This window comes from Gadus macrocephalus, chromosome 4 (assembly GCF_031168955.1).
Source record: "Gadus macrocephalus chromosome 4, ASM3116895v1".
Lineage (NCBI taxonomy): Eukaryota > Metazoa > Chordata > Actinopteri > Gadiformes > Gadidae > Gadus > Gadus macrocephalus.
The window spans coordinates 29610337-29631748 of record NC_082385.1 but is presented as its reverse complement, the minus strand read 5'-3'; the positions used below and the strand labels follow the sequence as shown (position 1 = coordinate 29631748).

The following is a 21412-nucleotide window of genomic DNA, read 5'->3' as shown; positions in this document are numbered from 1 at the left end:
TCTGTCACAGATGAGTTGAGTGAGGAAAGGCTGTCCTTTGCATAACACAGGATGAGTCAGAGTCGAGACAACCTCTCATCTCTACTATAAAAAAGGAGAAATAAAAACCAAAAAAGCTCAATGCCAATTAGGGTGGATAAAGAAATACTGAAATGCTTCGGTCAAACCTAAAGGGACAATAAACATTAAACGTCACATTTGCAGCATTCTTAAGCGTGTGTTGGGCTAATATAAAAACATATTATTTTGACGTATTTGTCACTTTTGTGAGGAGGTGACATTAATACTACATTCTGCCCCTGCCCACTTAAACCAGTCGCTTGTATCCGAAGACAACTCCATTTGTTTGAAGTGCTAATAGCGACAACCTGACATCTAGTGGTGGAAAAGATGGATTGATTAAACAAACAATGATCGAAGCAATCAAGTCTAATTGATTGATCGATTGGCCGTTTCATCAAGTGAAAACACATTTTTTTCAGAAATTCAGAAATGCATTCATATTTTTCAATTCACCTCTGGGTTCTACACAGAATATACGACAGAGAATATTTGGTTCTAAAAATTAGACCCAACATTATCTGGTTACCACCTCTTATATAACATAGGTATTGAATGTATTATACATCAATTATTTTAGTGTCAACCTACGGCTACGTGCCGGACTGCTGGAATGCACACACGAGCATAGGTGCTCATTCGTCTGAAGGAATGACCATAACGTTCATACATCTCAAAAGGAAAAACAGAAAAAAGATGTTGATGTGCATGATGTGTGAGATTTGTACTCTGAAGTGAATGAACCTCGACATAGCCGAGTGATTCATTCACGTATCCATTTGTGACCAACGCAACACGCACACAAATCCCCCACAGGGAACATCTGTCCAGTGTGGTGTGACTGGAGGCTTCATGTTGAACCTGCACCTTGTAACGGTCCCAATTAGCCAGCTCCAGAGGCTTGAGTTGTAGCTAAGGTTGTAGCTACATCATTTTGACTTTTAAGATGTTATCTAAAATGTTCAGTGGGTTAAGGGGGGGGGGGGGGGGGGTACATTCTAATATGATTCATAGAGAAAAATATGGTGTCATCGGTACGTCGATAGAAGTAATGCTAGGGACACAGGAGAACTGGTTTGCATTGCGTGAAACCAATCAGCTCTGACCAAAGTGCATCAAGTCACTTTCTCTTCCTCACTTGCTCGCTTCATCACGGTGTATTTATATATATCTATAGATATATAGATAGTGTGTGTGTGTGTGTGTGTGTGTGTGTGTGTGTGTGTGTGTGTGTGTGTGTGTGTGTGTGTGTGTGTGTGTGTGTGTGTGTGTGTGTGTGTGTGTGAACTGCCTAAGAAAGAAATTACGAAACATCAGGTGACATCTCTTCGTAATAGCTATCGTAAGGTTTGTAACGCTTCAGGACCCACAAGGCACCTTAACGTTACGATAAGCAACCTGAGATAATCGCTACGGCAACAAGGCTTCGGGGGGGGGGACGGGGGGACGACGACGTTGAAATAATACCATATCTAAGTTTAACATGATAACAACTTTTTCCAGTTACATCTCCGCTCTATCAACGACGACCAGGCAGTCTGCTCTCTGGATCTCAGCTGCTCTCCTGTGAGACAGAGAGCACCAGAGACGGGTTGGTGGACTGGTGGATGGATGGATGGATGGATGGATGGATGGATGGGCGGGCTGAGGAGGGGAGGGCGTGGCCGAAGACATGACGATCAAGTCAGGTGGAGATGCAGGCTGCGCCAAAGAACAGGGTGGTGAGGTAGACAATGTGGAGCAATGCGAAGGGTTTTTTTTTCTTCGGTTCTTTCTTTCGAAAAAAAAACAAAAGAAAGAAAGGGAAGAGAAAAAGTAGAGACAACATTCAGAAACAAAGAGAAGGCTCTCAGAGAGGAGGGAGAGCGATGAAGGAAGAGGCAGCAGTGTTAGGAAGAACAAAGCAACAGGAGATAATGAAACGGGAGCAAAACGAGCTCAGCCATTTTGATGAATGGGGACTGCACCTTTAAGGCCGCTATATTGGACCGCCACTCAATATGTGTTTGTTCGTTTGTATGACACCACACACGTACAACTAACTCCTCAACGCAACACAAGACCCTGTGTCAAAAAACAAAGGCCTCCTAAAAAACATTGTGCTTTGTGCTGCTAGGCTTTTTGTGCTCCTGCTCCCAAACCACCCACTCCCAAAGCAATAGTGTTCCCCTCGTTTTATTGTCAACGCCTCCTCACGTCAGTGTCACGACGTGGACCCTGGTAGATCGTTCTGTGTGTGGAACTGTTGGTCACTGTGATGCTGACCCCTGTGATTCAGACTTACAGCCCCAGCTAAAGAACAACAGCAAATTATTTACTAATGGGACAATTTGTGAGATCACAAATGGACCGAACTTAGCAAGGTCTGGCATTGAAAGTGATTGACGGATGTGTGAGGGGGATAATGTTTACAAAATGCGGCCAAGCCAAACATAAATCGTTTTTTTTTTTTAAATATAATTGAACAGTCAAAGAAAATCAAAGAAATAGTAAAATTGCATCCCTGATCATAAAAAGAGCATTCATCCTTTACATGATAATGCCGTTCTCAAAATCTCGTTAACATCGCGGGACCACCTGCTGTGATCAGGTGTTGTGACGTAGAGGGCTGCACGCTAGCTAGCTGGTGTTAAGGCAAAGGGAAAGGCGAAGGGAGTCCTTGCGTGGCTGAACCGCTTGTGTTTTGTGCATTCTCGTCGTTTGTCCTCACAAACACTCAGTAGCGGTTAAGAAAATTCGGAAGCTTCAACATGTACGCTGAAAACAAAGTTGTCCGAAACAAAAGTATGAAGTATTTTGTAAAGTGCAAAAGTTCATAAAGACATCAAGCGATTCCCCACACGGACACACGCTGCCTAAACGTCACACAACTGACGCAAACAAATGCGCACTACACAAATACACATCTCAATCTAGGTAGTACATCACTACTCTATCCTACCAGACTCCAAACTATTTACAGGAACAACCCCAGGATACAGTCTGCAGTCTGAGTGTTGGGAGAACTTTTGTTTTCCATTCAGAGGACAGAGAATGAAGGACTCGCTAATTGACAGTAATAATATCATAATATACTCTATGTATTTACTATATACTATATAAGAATATAATATATGCATGCCCATGTGTCCAAAAGACACTGATTACATTAAAGGGGTATTCCTGAAGATATTAAGTAAAAAAAAAAGTAATATGGCTTATTGCTAGTTACTATACAATACAATCTTACTAAATCTTTTATTTTGACAATAATTCTTGTAGCAATATATTCAGGTTACGTATGCACTCCTCAGTGTGCTATCTTACAGCTGCGATGCCGGCAAATACGCATCTGTAATGCACGTTAAATGAGGCATGGTTAATGATTACACGTAGGCCAAGAGGCTGTGATCCACGTCAGCCATCAAACCCGATCTTTTGAAATGACTGCAGGTCACGAGCAAGGGTTTATCGCCGAATTCAGTCGGAAGCTCTGAGCTTCCCGACGACCACTTGACAGCGAGGACCTTAACAAGGGCAAAACAAACAGCCGTCCCTTCCCACTCAGACACCAGACCGGCCACTACTCCACTCCTACTCCGCTCCCTCCTTACAGTGACGCTGTCTCGCCGGTTCCCACTTTCCCTACGGAGTATTTCTGGACAGAAGGTTTGCACACAGGCAACACCAGTTAGTCCTATACAGAGAGAGAGACATGGAAACAGAGCGGGAGAGAGAAGAGGGAAGGAAGGAGTAGACAGATAGGAAGGTGTAGGTTGTAGGAGTGTTGGGGGAAAAAGAAAAGAGGTATTAAAAGAAAACGTAAAAGGTCAGAAAACAAATGAACACATGCAGGCATGGACCTTAATCATAACCCCGACACATTTCTCATCACCACTACGTGTCATCATACGGCATCTTATTTCGTTGCATCATCGTCTTCGCTGTGACCTAATGCACGCGGGTTAACCAAAGCACGATCAGTAGGCCCCTACTGACGGACCGTTCAGGGTGACGGGAAGGGTCTCTGATCGTCGATGGAGACGGTGGTTCCTCAGTGGGGATTTGGTTTCTAGCTTTTTGTTCGCTGTGACATCACCAAATGGCCTTGGAAGAAGCCGTCTGAAATAGGAACGCTTTGCCTTCAAATGTGTGTGTGTGTGTGTGTGTGTGTGTGTGTGTGTGTGTGTGTGTGTGTGTGTGTGCGTGTGCGTGCACCCTGAGATTTCTGCACCAGGGAAAAGCGGCGACAACTGCGTCAACGTACCTCACCCCTACACCCAGAACCCCTCTTCATGTAGGTGCGTATAACTTTTCGACATATACCGTAAAAAAAATAAGTTAAGGTCCAAGGCCATGCAAACCAAAAAAAAAAACTAGACTGGTGTCTCGGGCCCTGTGCTACCATAGGCCCCGCCCCCTCGGCCCGTAGCCCCGCCCCCTCCCCGGGAGAGGCCGGCGAATCGTAGCAGCGGGGGGAAGGCGGGGTAGTCGGGCCCGGGGCGCCAGCGTGTGAACATGAGCTTCTTCTCTGAGGTGAAGGGAGAGTCGAGAGCAGACCTGCGGGGGCGGGGCGGGGCCGGCGGGGCGGGGTCCTGCTGCCCCCCGCGGAGGGAGGCCAGGGGGGAGAACTCCGAGAGCTGCCCCCGGTACAGCCTGTCGGCGTTCTGGGGGAGAGAGGAGGGAGGGAGGGAGGGAGGGAGAGGGGGGGCGGGTGATTGGAGAGAGAGTGAGGAAAAAGGGGGGACGATGGAGAGAGGGAGAGAGATGGGGAGAGAGTGAGAGAGAGAGAGAGAGAGAGAGAGGGAGAGGGAGGGAGAGGGAGAGAGAGAGAGAGAGAGAGAGAGAGGGAGAGGGAGAGGGAGAGAGAGAAGAGACGATGGAGAGAGGGAGAGAGATGGGGAGAGAGAGAGAGAGAGAGAGAGAGAGAGAGAGAGAGAGAGAGAGAGAGAGAGAGAGAGAGAGAGAGAGAGAGAGAGAGAGAGAGAGAGAGAGGGAGGGAGAGGGAGAGAGAGAGAGAGAAGAGACGATGGAGAGAGGGAGAGAGATGGGGAGAGAGAGAGAGATAGGTCGATAGATGATGAATGATGGAGAGATGGAGGGATGGAAACAGATGGATATTGAGACGATGGTGGGAGATATTATAGAGATGGAGAGAGGTGTAGACAGAGAGAACGAGCGGTAGAGCGAGCGACAGAGCGTGGTTGATGTCGAGATGACAGCGAGAGAGATGGAGTGACAGGGAAAAGTATTTGGGAGATGGAGGGAGGGAAAGAGAAAGAGGGAGAGAAGGGGCGACATTGAGAGAAAGAGAGAACAAAGTTAGTCCTGCAGCATTGGAGTAGTGGGGTTTGCATGTGAAGTGTCACCGTAGACACCTCTCCACATGGGTGGTGTAGAGCAGCTTGTGTGTGTGTGTGTGTGTGTGTGTGTGTGTGTGTGTGTGTGTGTGTGTGTGTGTGTGTGTGTGTGTGTGTGTGTGTGTGTGTGTGTGTGTGTGTGTGTTTTTTAAGCAGGCACAAGTAATGCAGTGGTCTCCAGCCATGCCCAATCCCAGCATGTAAACACAAAAAATATACACAGAGAACCAAACCAAACCAAACAGAACACAGCTGGTCTTTCCGAACGCAACCGCACCAAACCACAACAACTCGTGCAATGAATGGGAGCACATGCATGACGGTCCAATCCTTTGCCCATCCCAACCGTGCACGTAAATGTGTCCATGCGATACATATGCACAAGCACACACATTCTGGTCCTTCTTTCTATCTCTGTCATTCATTGCTTTCCTTCATTCATTCCTTCAATCATTTGTTTATTCATTCGTTATTAAATTGGTGCCACAAGAGGGCAGCAGAGCTCCATTGAACTTTTGACATTCACTTGAAACACGCACACACACGTTGGGTTAGTAATTTACTACTTAACGTTTAAGTAGGTAGTAAAGTACTGTAAGTCTTACGTTAACCACTCCTTCGTCCAACATAACATCACCGCAGGCTCACCATTAGTTAGTTGAGATCGGTAACGAAACCGTTAGTGACAAAACACCTCTTAATAACCCCAAACTTCGTAGGAACTTCCCGGTTTAGAAAGTAAAAGTCATTATTCACTATGCTCTATGCTAAGAGAATTACTCCAGCCGGGCCCATACAATATCAAACATTCATATGTTGATTATGAAGAATGTAATGTTATGAGTTCATATAGTGAATTCAAACTCAAGACTTTTATTTTCTAATCCCGGGGTCCTACACCAAACTGTAACCACACCACACGTTCACAAACCCGGTGGCGTGGGGTTTTACCAGGGTGTGGCTTCTCTAGTCCTCAGACATGGCCACTCCGTCTAGTAAGGAGTCTGAACTCTGGTACACCACGATCCTGTCAAACACCCTGCGTGCGCGCACACACTGGAACACACACATGCACATGAATACATGGGCACGCTCGCATGAATACAAGTGCACACACACACACACACACACACACACACACACACACACACACACACACACACACACACACACACACACACACACACACACACACACACACACACACACACACACACACACACACAAACATACTGTACATGCACAGAAAGCAAAAAATGTATTTCCACTGGAATTAGAATGAAGCAAAATTATATACAAATTAAAGCAAAGAAATGCAAAGCACGTACTTCACATGAACTTTAGTGCACAGTGTTGTATGTTGATCAACAACACCATTAAATCATAATGAATAGCATCAGGCACTAAAAGCAGGACATCCAAGTAGTCAGAATTGTGGCTCCTCAAAGTTCCTAGGATCCACTTGACCAACGACCAAATGATGACTCATGATGAAATGCAGCGTTACAAACGCTCACAACGAAGCATGCATTTCCTTAGGGGAGTCGAAACCGAGAAGCATGCACACGTTTGGCACACAAGACAAGGAGAGAGAGCGAGCGAGCAAGAGTAGGGGAGGGGGGGGGGGTGATGCAAAACCAGTCAGGGCATGAGGGGTAATCCCCCACAAAAAACGAAAACATGGCAGCACAACGCAGCAGCATGAATAAGGAGACGCAGTGGACGAGATCGGAGGAGGAGGAGGAGGAGGAGGAGGTGCTACAGTAGAAGGAGAGAGTACAGAGGAAAGTCACCTCCAGGTTACGGGGGAGGGGCAGTTGGCGTAGGAGGAGTTTAATAACTAAGTCGCCTGGAGGTCAACATAAAGATGGTCGAAGGCTCCGACGCCAGGCGCCGTCGGTTAATCTGTCGCGTTGCCCGGCAACCGCCCCAGGGAGGAGGAGGAAGAGGAGAGGAGGAGGAGGAAGAGGAGGAGGAGGAGGATAAACCAGGGGAGAGAAAGAGGAGGATGGAGAGGAGACAGGAGTTAATAGGATGAAACAACGAGTGGAACAAGATTAAATTGAAAGTACAACAATGTTTTGTGGATTTGGTAACACCTTTTAAAAAGGCTACATAAATTAAAAAATAATTAACCATAGTTCAAGGTTTGATTTGAGTTGGGTGTTGATTCAATTTGAATAGATTAGTTAAACCCAGAATCAAATCATCAATTTAAGCATACCAAGGTTTTGGGATTTTAACTCTTAGATGGTAACATGCAAGAGCACTCGCCTGAAAAAAAAGATGGCTGCGTCTGATTCCAAATCCATTGGTTTACATGGAAACAATATCAACCTTTGCATTCAATTTAGAGTCTTGTCTAAGAGGACCAGTCCACCCCGATTGAGCAGTTATAAATCAAAGCTCAATAGCCTAGCCAGTAAAGATGTGATGACTACTACCGAGAGAACAGACAGGGAAGTCAGAGTAAAACACTTGAGCAGAAAGGTTAAGTTATGGGTACATGCCTAGCCCTTCACCGACTTGTTAGGGACAGTTATTAAACACTACAGATTAACTGCATACATTGTGTGTTTATCAATCCCACATTGCAGGGTTTGGATGTTCATCCAGATGGGTTATGTGAGTCAGGCTTTATTTGACACCTGGAATAAGTCTCTGTTAAAGAAGCCATTTATCCATTTTAGAACCATCCTCCTTTGTGACCAAGTTATTCTGACTAAATGCCGGTCAGCACTAGCAAACATATGTTCAGGTTCATTCAGTTTTTTATCAACGAGGCAAATAGAGCAGCTACTAGCATTCGGTGCTAGAACAAACCGAGCGACACCAATGTGTAGGCCTTCTTTAATGGCTGCAGTTTTCTTTAATCCAATATGTCTGTATTTAAAGAAGTTGTTTTCCAGTCTTCTGAAGTTAAAAAGCGGGCACGGCACACAGATAGAGAAGAAAGGGGTGGGGGGGGGGGGCTTGACTTACGTCAAGGATGGCCGGGAGGTAATCGTAGCTAGTGGACCTCTTCTAATCCAGAGAGTCATATAGCATAGCATCTCAGTTAGCTCATGAAGTCTTTATGTTAACATTTATACATGCAAACATGTGTGTGTGTTCGAGTGTGTGTGTGTGTGTGTGTGTGTGTGTGTGTGTGTGTGTGTGTGTCTGTATGCATGTATGCATGCACCTACACATGTATCTATGTTTATGCATCTCTGTGTGTCCCTACACATATAGGGACGCAACCAGGTTGGGACACCACCAGGTTTGGGACACAACCCTGGTGGTGTCGCTGTATGAAGGCGGGTGTGGCAGGGCCGGGCTGAGGGCGTGGTACCTGGATGCGCTCGGTGGTGGTGGGCCACAGGGCCCTGCAGATCACCTTCTTCACCACGTCGGGCAGCAGACCGGCCGTGATCAGCAGGATGATGCTGAGCCAGGCCGGCCCGCTGGACAGCATCTGCATGAACACGTAGTACATCCTCTGGTAGTTCAGGAAGGGCCTGCAGGGGGCGACACGGCGCAGAGAGACGGGTTAACAAGGCTGCAGGGGACAGTTACAGCAGTTTGTTTTTGAATAGGTGTGTGTGTGTGTGTGTGTGTGTGTGTGTGTGTGTGTGTGTGTGTGTGTGTGTGTGTGTGTGTGTGTGTGTGTGTGTGTGTGTGTGTGTGTGTGTGTGTGTGTGTGTGTGTGTGTGTGTGTGTGTGTGTGTGTATACCAGATGATGCCCCCCCAGAGCAGGGAGAAGACCACAAAGAAGATGAGCGAGCCCCAGATCACAAAGTGGTTGATCCAGGTCCAGTAGTGTGTATCCAGGACCAACTACCAGAGAGAGAGAGAGAGAGGTAGTGAGAGATTGGTAGAGAGAGAGGGGGCGAGAGAGAAAGAGATGTAGAGAGAAAGAGATGTAGAGAGAGAGAGAGAGAGAAGAGAGAGAGAGAGTATAAGTACAGCTTAAGGTCTCTTTAATGTGTCCGTCATCATCTCTAAAGCCCTGAGCAAGTGGTTCCATGCTCATAAAATCCAACCTCAAACCCACTTAACCAAACGTACTTTACCTTCAAAACTCTCCATCAACAATAAAACGGATTGTAAAATGTGTGTGTGTATGCGTGCGTGTATGTGTTTGCGTGTGGGTACCTTAAACGTAACAGTGAAGACCAACACAGTGAAGACCAGGGTCCCGAAGGTCCAGTTTCCAAACATCTGTAAACAGCGTCAACACTGTCAGCTGATACGTATTGCCGCCCCGGTCAGGGATATGTTTGCACACGTCTTACTTTCCTTCTGAATTGAATGCGGCATGTGTATGAAAGAACTAGCATGTGATGGATTTGATTGGTTGATTGGGTTAGAGTCTCTTGAGTATTTATAGACGTCATTTGTTTCCATGCTTTGTAACTTTATACTGCAGCCATTGTTTCATTCAAATTAGTTGTGAGATAAAACAATGTTCTTTTTCGAGAGAAAGCTAAATCCCTGATTGGATTGATCTTTAGGGTTTGAGTCATGGGGTTTCATTCCTAAAACACATTCAACGCATTATATCGAATAATTCTGTACCAAAGGGAGGGCTGTGGCAAAAACTAACTAACTTAAAACTACTGGCTGAAACTTTGTAAGTAACTCGTAAATTACTAAACTATCCTCAAGCTCGTTTGAATCCTAGGGTACTATAACAAATGCTACTCTGAAGCTATGACTGCAATCTAAACACCAGAAACGGACAGCACAATGAAACACGGGAGACATGGAATGAGTTGGACTAGGGTGGTTGTGGTTCGCTAAGAAAACGAATGCCTGAAGCTCATTGGTCCGTGGCAAGCACTCAGGGGAGGGACATGGATGAACGGTGAACAGCTATTGGATGGATGGACGGTTAACAATGTGTATGTAATGTGTGCTTTTTATTTTGTTGTGTTGTCAATGTGTAGGTGTTTTTGGTTTGTTTATGATATGGCACCACGAGGAGAGACCAAACAGGCAGGCAGTGGACTGAGGAAAGGAGTTGGAGGAAAGGTAGGAGGAAAGAGCGGGAACACAAAATGGAGGAGGAAATAAAGGGGCAGCTTACCATCTGTGTGTTGGATGTCATTAGCTAAGAGGGGCGGGGGGTAAGGGCAGGAAGAAGAGAGGCATAACCAAGAAATGGCAACGAAAAAAATTGGTCAGAAATGTTTGAAGAAAGGGTAGAAATAGAGGGCAAAAGAGAGAGCATTCGAAAGAAAGAAAGATCATAACAACATAATCATCAACAAGGCAATAGGTGGGAAAAAAATCAATTGAGTCGAGAATCAAACAAAATGCCTGCCGTTGGAAGGTCAAATAATAGAGTATCAGGGTTTGGGAGACAAGGCGGGGAGGGGGGGGTCTGTTGAATTGAGGGTTTAGTTATACAGAAGTTGAGGATATGGCATAAGTAAACCGACGATACATATAGCACAATAAAAACGTGTCGTACATGTATCAGTTTTAAATAAGTTGAAAAAAAAAATACACTTTTAAGCTAAGCACAATACCTGCTACTGGCTGCAAAAGCTTTGGGGGGTGGCTTTAGAAAGTTTTTTTATTTCCGGTTGGATAATTTCGAAATCCAGCTTACTCTGGCTGATGTCTTCAAATTGCCAGTACAGTTATCTTATATCGAAGAACGAGCTAAAACCATTTCTTGACTATTTAATACCTATTTTAAAGTCAACTTGTTGCAATACATTCCATTCGGATTTGATCAATGGATTTGGTCACATTATTTATCTTATGTCGTTTTCAGACTTAAGAGTTGAAATGCCTGAAATGAGCTTCTCAACCGCCATTGATACGTCGTTGAGGTCTGAATCAGTGGACACCTGGTTGAACTTAAAACACAAAACTTAACTTAACTTAAACATTACTCAGGAATAGTCTTACTGCCGGCTAACCCATTGTGTGTGTGAGGACAACAAAAAAAGAAAACCGATGACAAAACGATAAAGTGTGCGACAGACTGTAGCATTCAACTCTAGAGAAAGGGAAGGAACCGCAAAAATAACTACAAAATAAGAGCGTGTTGTAGTTTTTGTAATTTTTTTTACAGGCTACCTGTCCATTGCTTGTGAAGGTGGTGTTGTCAAACAGGAAGTAAGCGCCGAAGAACATGACCATGGCGTCGTACACGCCCAGGATGGTCCAGTAGATGAAGATGGGCCAGCGCAGCAGGCAGTTCTTTGAGATATCCCTGGAGGAAGCAACAGAATGACGCTAACGTTGTAGTACTGTTACCACTACCAATACCTAGGCAGGGCTCATAGGATTCCTCGCTGGCTTAAAGCAATCGTCTTAAACTATTTAAAAAACAATTTTTTAAGTCAAGTTTTTATTTTCTAAACGGAAGAGGTGTCTCTAAAAAAAAAAAAACTTGGAACATTATTGACCAGAAGCACTGGTGGTGTCCTGACTGCTCTTAGCATCTGATACACTCCGGGGGCTCTCCTTGGTTCAGAGGGTCCGCTAGAGATGGACCAGATGGCCACCACGGTAACACAGGAGCCCGGCCCACCTGTAGAGGGTGGGGTCCTTCCTCAGGATGTCTATGTTGATGTGCTGCTCCATCAGACTGTAGAGCAGGATGGGCAGCGAGGTGAAGCTGATGTTGTACAGCGTCAGGTAGGCCGTGTCGTACAGAGGCTGGGGGAGGGAGAGGGGGAGGAGGGGGAGAGAAAGGAGGAGGAGGAGGGAGGAGGAGGAGGTAGAAGGAGGAGGAGAAAGGATGAGGTATGGATGAAGGGAGAGGAGGAGGAGGTATGGAGGAAGGGGAGGAGGAGGAGGAAGAAGGAGGAGGAGAAAGGATGAGGTATGGATGAAGGGAGAGGAGGAAGAGGAGGATGAGGTATGGAGGAAGGGGAGGAAGAGGAGGTATGGAGGAAGGGGCCACAGAAGGGGGAAGAGGAGAAGGAGGTGCGGAGGAGAAGGATCAGGGGTTAGTTTCACATTGTGTGCATTGTGTGTTGTATATTTTGGTCTGTGTGTTTGGCAGCGCACATCTGTGTTTTTATAGTGGGCGTGTGGTAATGTACATGTGAGCAAGCGAGTGGAGCAGGTGAGCTGTAGTCCATAAAATATGTGTGCATCCACTCTGTGACTCACACACACACACACGCACACACGCACACACGCGCGTATGCTTGTACTGACCTGTTGCGAGAAGCCACAGAAGAACTGATAGAGGAACTGGGGGAAGATGAAACACACGTTCTGCGGTGGAGAGAGAGAGAGAGAGGGGAGAGAGAGACATCCATATGAACGTGACCCCATCATCCGCACTGATTGCTGTGAATTGCTGAATGCCCGGACGTGGCGGCGAGCTCCTGTTCACCTTGTAGAAGAAGTACTGCACCAGCTCGGAGATGCGGATGTAGTAATAGTGGCCGTGCACCAGCAGCATCTTCTTCAGGTGCTTGAACTTGGGGATGGCGTAGTCGCTGTTCCTGGCCGCCTGCCGACCCTCCTTACCCATGATGCCTTGGGTGGAAAGCCGGGGGATAGGGACGGGGGAAGCAGAGGAAGAAGGAGAAGAAGAAGCAGAGGGTGAGAGACTTCCACTGGCTTCCATTCGGGCCGTGGACATTTTCTCTCCTTTTTAATCTTAATATATAAATTGGCTTTTGTGCTTTGAAAGGCCGGACAGTGAAAAGGGGACAGGAAGCGGGTTGAGGAAAAGAGGAAACAAAACCCACTGCCTAGCCCACAGGCTAGACAACGTTCAAGGTTCGATTCCCACCTGTGATCCATGTCATTCCACATGTCGTTCTCTCGCTTCTGCAACCCACTGTCTAGCCGTGAGGCTAGAATCGAATCGAATCTTGGTAAGCATACTAGCGGGCCGAGCAACCGATTTTCTTTACAAATTTAAGATTATCCCTCCTTGCAGAGAGCTGGAGCCCGACCCCGCAAAACCTTAAAGGTGACATACTATTTCACCAGGTGTGAGTGTGATTAGCCGTTACAAGGCGTTTTTGATCTATCCAGCACACATCTAAGTGGACGCGCCCACTTGTGATGTCAGAAGAGGCCGATTTTCAAAACGGCTCGTAACGGCTAATCACACTCACACCCGGTGGTATGACATGTCATCTTTAAGACGGTGCAACGGTAAGGTTTCTACTCAGTTTGACTCAGAGAAACGGAGCCCTGTGGGACTGACCGATGCCCACGTGGGCCTCCAGGATCATGCTGACGTCGTTGGCCCCGTCCCCGATGGCCAGCGTGATGGGGTGCTCCTTGGACGCCTTGATCAGCTTCACGATCTACAGGGACCACACGCGGGACGGTTAGCTCCAATGCTAACGAGATACGGAAGGTTGACAAAGTAAAAGTCCTTATGTGTTTCGTCTACAGGCTTTCCCTCAGCTATTTAGACGCGTTGGCTGTATCTCCAGTTGACCGCTTATTGGCGAGACAAGGCGGTTGACATAGTGTACCAGGGCGTTTTATTTTATTTTGCTATCCTAGTTTTCATTCTGCAATGAGATTCAGTCCAATGAAAACAAAACGAAGAATTTAAAAAAATAGATACATGAGGAAATCTAATAGCAGGCATTTTATAGAGAGAGAAGGAAGGTTATACAGTTTGTGACATAAATTGAGCCCTAATTTCTATAGGATGTGTTAATTGAGCCCTAACACATCCTAAAGAAATCCCAGCAGCTTTACTATATGAAACCACCTCCATTTTAGACCGCCCTCAGCTTATTTCTCACCAATCAGGGCATCTCTTCCCTGATTGGTTCGGGGGGGTTCCATCCAGCCTGTCAATCACAGGGGGTGCTCCCACTGATCACAGTGGGAGGGTCCGCCCGTGGCTTCCCGTCCCTCACCTGGGCCTTCTGCAGCGGGGCCATGCGGCAGCAGAGCACGGCGCTGCAGTTGCGGCAGATCTCCAGGAAGATCTCCTTGTAGTCCCCGGCGCCGGAGGCCTCCGGGCCGGTCTGCAGCACGGCCGACAGGGTGGCCCCGTCGATGATCAGCCCGAAGTCACTGCACTCCCCCGAGAAGCTGGAGAGGGGGGGGGGGTGAACGGATGAACCGATGGATGAGTGAATGAAGGAAGACGTCATTCATCAGACCTCATTGGATTTTTTTTCAGACACGAGCGAATGAGTGAACAAGTGAATTGATGAATGAATGATCGAGCAGTGAGTGAACAATGAGAGAAGGGAATGCATGAATGGACGAACAAGCAAACGCGTGAACAAACGAGAGAAGGAATAAATTCATGGATGGATGAAGGAGCAAACCAGTGAACAGGGGAATTGATGAATGAATGAATGGACAAACGAGTGAACAAACGAAAGAAGGGAATGCAAGAATGAACGAACGAGCAAACAAGCGAATAAGGGAGAGGAGAAATAAAGACGTGAACGAACGAACGAGCAAACGAGTGCACAAGTGAACTGACGAATGAACGAACCCATCGACACAAACGAGTGAACAAATCGAAAAGACGCGGTGACCAGTGCACGAAGGCACGGAACAACGACAAACAACGAAAGGAGCAGATTTGTTGACGTCTGGAAGCTCATCACACTCATCCCGCGGAGCCTCACCCAGAGACGTGGTCGGGGTCCAGGCCGCTGGGTTCCCGGTGGGGCCGCAGGACGGTGCGGCTGAGGTCGAACAGGGCGTCGTGCAGGCTCTGCTCCTCGGTGCGCTTGGTGGTGAGCTCCAGCACGCGCGTGCCGCGGCGGAACAGCTTGCTGGCGTAGCACGTGGCCGCCGCCGTCTCCATCTTGTCGCCCGTCAGCACCCACACCTTCATGCCCGCCTGGTGGAGCGACTCCACCGTGTCGGCCGCCTCCTCCTGGAGCCTAGGGGGGGGGACCCGTCAAGTTGTTTTTCATCTGCATCGTCGTATCGCGTCGCCGCCTGATCTCACAGCCCGGGATGACCGATAAAGTTGTGTTTTTTTTAAATATTGAAACTACATCAATAGTGTGGTACTGTCGCCTCTTCTTACAGCCTATGTCGATCAATCAAGTTTTCTGGGGGGTTTTTTTGTACTGAAAATATATCACTATACTCTTATAGCCTGTGATGATCAATACCGTTTTCAGGTTTTTTTGGTATTGAAATACATCACTACACTAGTTCACGTTCAAGTTCAAAGTTGTATTGGTCACATGTTTGCAAAAATAACGTTTTGCATACAGTGAAACTAAAAAGGGGGTCACCACTTAGTACTGACGCCTCCTTTTCCAGCTTGGGATGATCGATAAAGTTGTGTTTAATTGAAGGGTTAGGGTTGATTCAATTGATCCACTATGGAGGCTAGCCCCTTAGCGGCGTGCTACAGCCTAGCGTGGCCCCCCCCCCCACCTGTCCTCCACCGCCGTGGCCCCCAGCAGCACCAGCTGGGTCTCTATCTGGTCGTAGGCCTCGGCCAGCCGGCGGTCTCGGTCGTGGAGGGCCAGCCGCGCCTCGTTCAGGAGCCGGTACGTCTCCTCGTACTGCTCCGGGGTCAGGGCCCGGTAGGCCACGCAGAGCGTCCGCAGCCCCTCCTACAGCACACACACACGCACACAAGGACACACGCATACACACACACAACACACGCACACGCACACGCACATTGGTAGTACTATTGGTAAAACATAATCAGAAAACCCCAATTAACCCAGCTAATTGTATTTAGTGTGTGTGTGTTTGTTTGTGTGCATGTGTGTGTGTGTGTGTGTTTGTGTGTGTGTGTGTGTTAACACTCACGACTGCGTTGTGCTCCACCCGGTCCTTGACCTCCTCCACCTTGCCTGACACCACCCGGGGGAAGATGGAGGAATCGGCCCCCTTGCAGAACAGATACACCTCACCTGGACACACACACACATTGCATTGGTGTAGAAGAATGTTTTTATACTGTGCACGTGTGTGTGTGTGTGTGTGTGTGTGTGTGTGTGTGTGTGTGTGTGTGTGTGTGTGTGTGTGTGTGTGTGTGTGTGTGTGTGTGTTTACCGGTGCTGGCTCTGACGATCACACTCATCCTCCGCCTGACGGAGTCGAAGGTCAACACCTCCAAAAGTTCAAACCTGGGCCGAACACACACACACACACACACACACAATTGAACACACACACACAAACACACACACGCACACACACACATAGTCGGACACACACACACACAAATACACACACACACACACACACACACACACAGTTGAACACGCATACACACAAATAAACACACAGGTCATTGCAAATGACTTTCCGATTATCCGAAGAGCCAGCTGTCATTAAGAGCTTTAATGTGCTAGCAGTCTGTCCGTCTAGACTACCTAATAGAGTGAAAGCAGGACATCTACCTATGTACTACTGTCCAGACTGTGAGCGCACTGGTCGCCAAGGTGACGGACGGCGATCAGAGTCCGATCATGGCAATATCAAGGCGGGAAAATTCCGCAAGTACCGCAAAATAACAAAAAACGCCGGAATCCATTTTTACTATTAATTCAATATAATAAATAAACCAGGAAATCAGCCTTTTCCTGTGCCTTAGTGACAATCACAAGTGGGAGCGTCCACCGAGACGTATGATGGATAGATAACACAACACTAGCTACAGTCCACTGTGGAGGCTGGGAGACTGATCTATCCAGAGAGATCTATCCTTATTAGGGGCCCTTTAATAACACACGAGGACGTATGCACCCTCCGCCTGGAGTCCATCCCTTTAACAGCGAGGTAGAGGGATGTCAGCCGGCTCACCTCTCCACCTGGTCCTCCCTGTTCAGGATCTCCATGTGGCTGTCCTTCAGCCGGAGGTAGGTGTAGCCCAGCCTGGGAGGGGAGGGGACCGGTCAGCACTCTGTGTGTGTGTGTCTGTGTGTGTGCGGGTGTGTTCACTAATTTTTTCTTTATTGAGTTCAACCAATGTGATGGTGTCCCCTTTACACACGCTGCATAAAGTGTTGTGCGTGTGTGTGTGTGTGTGTGTGTGTGTGTGTGTGTGTGTGTGTGTGTGTCTGAGTGTGTGTGTGATCCCCTGCCAATCACTCGGGTTTCTCATGCATCAGCGTTTTGACATTTTTATGTATTTGTATATGTGTGTGTATGTTTGTGTGGGTGTGTAAGTGTGTATGTGCAAGCATGCACATGTGTTTGTGTGTGTGTGTGTGTGTGTGTGTGCACGCCTGTGTGTGTGCACGTATGTGTGCGTGCACGTATGTGTGCCTATGAGTGTGTGTGTGTATGTGTGCATGTGCAAGGATGCACACATACACACATGTGCAAGCATGCACATGTGTGTATGTGTGTGTGTGTGTGTGTGTGTTTGTGTGTGTACGCATGTGTGCACACGTACGCGTGTAGACACGTGTGTATATGTGCAAGCCTGCGCATGTGTGTGCGTACATGTGTGTGTGTAGTGGCGGACTCAGACTGTTTGAAGGGGCGAAAAAATAAAAAGGGCACATTCTGCACAACATGGAGCCCAACCAGCGGGCTAGAAGCTATGATGCATCATGTATGGCACTTTCTCTCGTATTCACCACTCTAGAGGCCCTTTTTTTCAACAACGGAGGCACTGTGAGGGCATTAAGAGGCACTCATTGAGGCACGTTATCGAATTTCTTATCTAGAGGGCTCATCATCATAAGTTATTGCATGAACTTAATTTTGACAGCTCTCTCTCTCTCTCTCTCTCTCTCTCTCTCTCTCTCTCTCTCATCTCTCTCTCTCTCTCTCTCTCTCTCTCTCTCTCTCTCTCTCTCTCTCTCTCTCTCTCCCAATCATTTTCACTTGAGGGTCACTTTTTCAACCATGGAGGCACGGACGCACCCCCCCTGAGTCCGCCACTATGTGTGTGTGTGTGTGTGTGTGTGTGTGTGTGTGTGTGAGTGCGGGTGACCCCTGACCTCTTCATGCCCTCCACCAGCGCCACCTCGTCGGGGGAGGAGGAGATGTAGAAGGAGGAGGGGCGCCCGGAGTGGAGGCCGTGCTTCACACCGTCCACCGTCTCCTCCTCCTTCACCTGCACCGTGTGGCACAGACACAGAGCCCGGAAGAACAGCTCCTCACTCTCCTGGGAGGGGAGGGAGGGAGAGGGGGAGGGAGAGGGGGAGGGAGAGAGGGAGGGAGAGGGGGATAGGGAGAGATGGGAGGGAGGGAGGGAGAGAGAGAGAGAGAGAGAGAGAGAGAGATGAGAGAGAGAGAGAGAGAGAGAGAGAGAGAGAGAGAGAGAGAGAGAGAGAGGGAGGGAGAGGGAGAGAGAGAGGGGGAGAGAGAGAGTTGTCAAAATTAACACCTCAATCTCTGCGTTCATTTTTTTGATTTAAGAAGATTTAACGCGTAAATAAAACAGCACTAATATACTACATATAATAAATGCCTGAATAATAAACCAACACCACCGAATGAAGAGACCCACACACACAGCTCATGCGAACTCGCAACTCCCTGGGGCTTTTACTTTGGTGACTCGGGGTCAATGGGCTAACAGGCTTAGCAGGGATAGCTTCACTTTTTGAGAGTGGCTACGAGGTAACTAAAGGCCACTGGTCCCGCGGCACGGGGAGGGCTTACTTCCACGGCAACAAACGACAGCGTCACTGTTATAATTATTCAGAGCCCAGAGGGAAAGTGTTGAATGCGTTCAATTCAAAATGGCAGGTAGGACAATCCACAAACACTCTCCCTCTCCTCACTCCCTCCGTCTCTTACTCACTCACTCCCACACACGCTCACTCATTCACAACTCACCCTGGCCCGCGGTCCTGGGAGGAGTCGATCATGGTCCATAGTGTCTGACCCTGGCATCACCTGACACATTGGTACATTGATGCATTGGTCAATCAATCGTCCAATTAGAAACTCTGTGAACCAATTTCATGGTCCGTCAAACATTTAACCTGCAGATTTGTCAAGAAAATGTCGTATCGAGCTCAATTTACTCTACATTTATGCTCGTAAACACTTGTTATTATATCCTACCTTTATGTATTATATGTTTGATTATACATTCCATTAACTATCGCTGCATTTCCGTTAAATGACCCTTCTTATTGAGTCCATTAATCGATCACCCCTTCACAAACACACCTATCATCAATCCATTCATCGCTCCCTCCCTCCCCTCTCCTTTTCTCCTCCCTCCCTGCCCCTCCCCACTCCCTCCCTCCCCTCTCCTTCCCCCTCCCTCCCCTCTCCTTCTCTCCTCCCTCTCTCATCCTCCCTCCTCTCTCCCTCCCTCTCCTTCTCTCCTCCCTCCCTCCCTCCCTCCCTCCCCCTCTCCCCCCCCCCCCCTCCCCCGTGTGTCCACCTGTCCGTTGCAGATGGCCTGGGTACGTAGACGTGTCCATCCACGCAGCACTCGATGAACTCCATGTTGTTCTCCGTCAGCGTGCCCGTCTTGTCCGTGAACACGTACTCCACCTGCAGACCCCCCGCACAGGGTGAGAGGCTTTTACTTTCTGAACCGGGAAGTTCACAGAAGTGTGGGGTCGTCAAGAGTGTAAGGTCACTAATGGTTTTGTTTGCAATCTCAACTAACTAAATGGTGAGCTGCGATGCTGTTTTCTTGGACTATGGAGTGGTTAACTTAAGACTTACTTTACTACTTAAACATTCAGTAGTAAATGACGTGTGTGTTTGTGTGTGTGTGGTGTGTGTGTGTGTGTGTGTGTGTGAGTGAGTGAGTGAGTGAGTGAGTGAGTGAGTGAGTGAGTGAGTGAGTGAGTGAGTGAGTGAGGAGTGAGTGAGTGAGTGAGTGAGTGAGTGAGTGAGTGAGTGAGTGAGTGAGTGCCTGGGTTACTGAGGGATGAATTTGAGTTCCTTAAGATGTGTGGGGTGGCAACGTGACATGGTTCGTCGTCTAGAAGTGAGCGATAGCTAAATGGCTAATTATAGAATATTATGATATATTATGATATATAAAATATTATATCAACAAAATATCTCATATTTTGAACAAATAATTCATTCAAAACTAAAAAAACTAATATTTTTTTTTTCTTTCCCTATTTTCCTTTTGAATCTATATACAAATACATATATTAGAACCTGTAGCTAAAATTTACTTTGAAATAAATGGTATATGACTAAGTGGAGAATACATAAAAAAAAAAGCTAAATATATATAAATAACATCATACACTCTGAAAGCAATAAACTAGAGACGCTAAGTCTGTAGATGGTCAGTTTAGACAACGGTTTCATCTTTCCGTCCAATAGCGACCCTGCATACATCCGTTCCTACTCCCCCCCCCCATGGTAAACGCCTGCCCCCCGTTGCGGCACCCACCTGGGCCCAGCTCCTCGTTGAGGTCGGAGTGTTGACGACGGCGCTCTCGCCCAGCTCCTTGTCGTACATGTCGTCGTCCCACATGATGAAGTAGGAGCCCAGGAACTTCTGCATCTCCACCGTGACGTACATGGAGACGGGGATGATGTAGTTGAAGAGCACCATGTACGCCAGAAGTCCGTGAACGCCCGGATCACCTGGGGGGGGGGGGGGGGGGGGGGGGGGGGGGATAGGGGAGAGAGGTGAGAGTCGTAGTATGGGGAGGGGGGGGGGAGAGAGAGGAGGTGAAAGGCAGTAGGTGGAGGGGCATGTTTTTTTTTAAGGGGGAGGTGACGGGAGAAAGGGAGAAGAGTCAGGGGAGGACGAGTGGAGTGGGGGAGGAGGGGAGGAGGGAGGAGGAGAAGAGGGGAGGAGAGGGGGTGAGGAGGCAGTGCATTTAGGCGTGGTGGGGTGAGTGGAGGGGAGGAGAGGAGAGGAGATTGAGGGCAGGGGGAGGAGGAGAGCGAGGGAGAGGAGAGGAGGCAAGGGGCGTTGGGTGAAGGCGTAGTGAGGTGAGGGGGGAGGGGAGGGATGGGAGAAGGGGGGAGGAGCAGGAGGGGAGGAGAGTGAGGGGAGAGGAGATGAGGGGAGGACACAAAGAAGGTGAGAGGTCAGTGTGAGTCGAGGTCAGTAGCAGAAAAAGGAGAAGAAAGGACGGACAACAGGAACAATAAGAAGGAATAACATAACAGAAAAGCAGTAGCAGTA

General features: G+C 47.9%; 1 protein-coding gene across 1 annotated transcript in view; it reads right to left on the bottom strand.

Annotated features, from left to right (window-relative positions):
- Positions 1 to 1248: 1248 nt before the first annotated feature.
- atp11a (ATPase phospholipid transporting 11A) overlaps positions 1249 to 21412 on the bottom strand; it is a 20489-nt gene continuing 325 nt past the window's right edge. Inside the window, 22 exon segments of the mRNA XM_060049349.1 lie at positions 1249 to 4706; positions 8734 to 8899; positions 9116 to 9219; positions 9538 to 9603; positions 10472 to 10495; positions 11476 to 11611; positions 11933 to 12060; positions 12568 to 12627; positions 12749 to 12894; positions 13577 to 13679; positions 14250 to 14427; positions 14979 to 15239; positions 15748 to 15929; positions 16135 to 16238; positions 16381 to 16454; positions 17134 to 17205; positions 18282 to 18448; positions 19126 to 19185; positions 19685 to 19704; positions 19707 to 19797; positions 20666 to 20838; positions 20841 to 20862. Of these exon segments, the coding sequence (XP_059905332.1) occupies positions 4416 to 4706; positions 8734 to 8899; positions 9116 to 9219; positions 9538 to 9603; positions 10472 to 10495; positions 11476 to 11611; positions 11933 to 12060; positions 12568 to 12627; positions 12749 to 12894; positions 13577 to 13679; positions 14250 to 14427; positions 14979 to 15239; positions 15748 to 15929; positions 16135 to 16238; positions 16381 to 16454; positions 17134 to 17205; positions 18282 to 18448; positions 19126 to 19185; positions 19685 to 19704; positions 19707 to 19797; positions 20666 to 20838; positions 20841 to 20862 (2628 nt within the window). The 3' untranslated portion in view covers positions 1249 to 4415.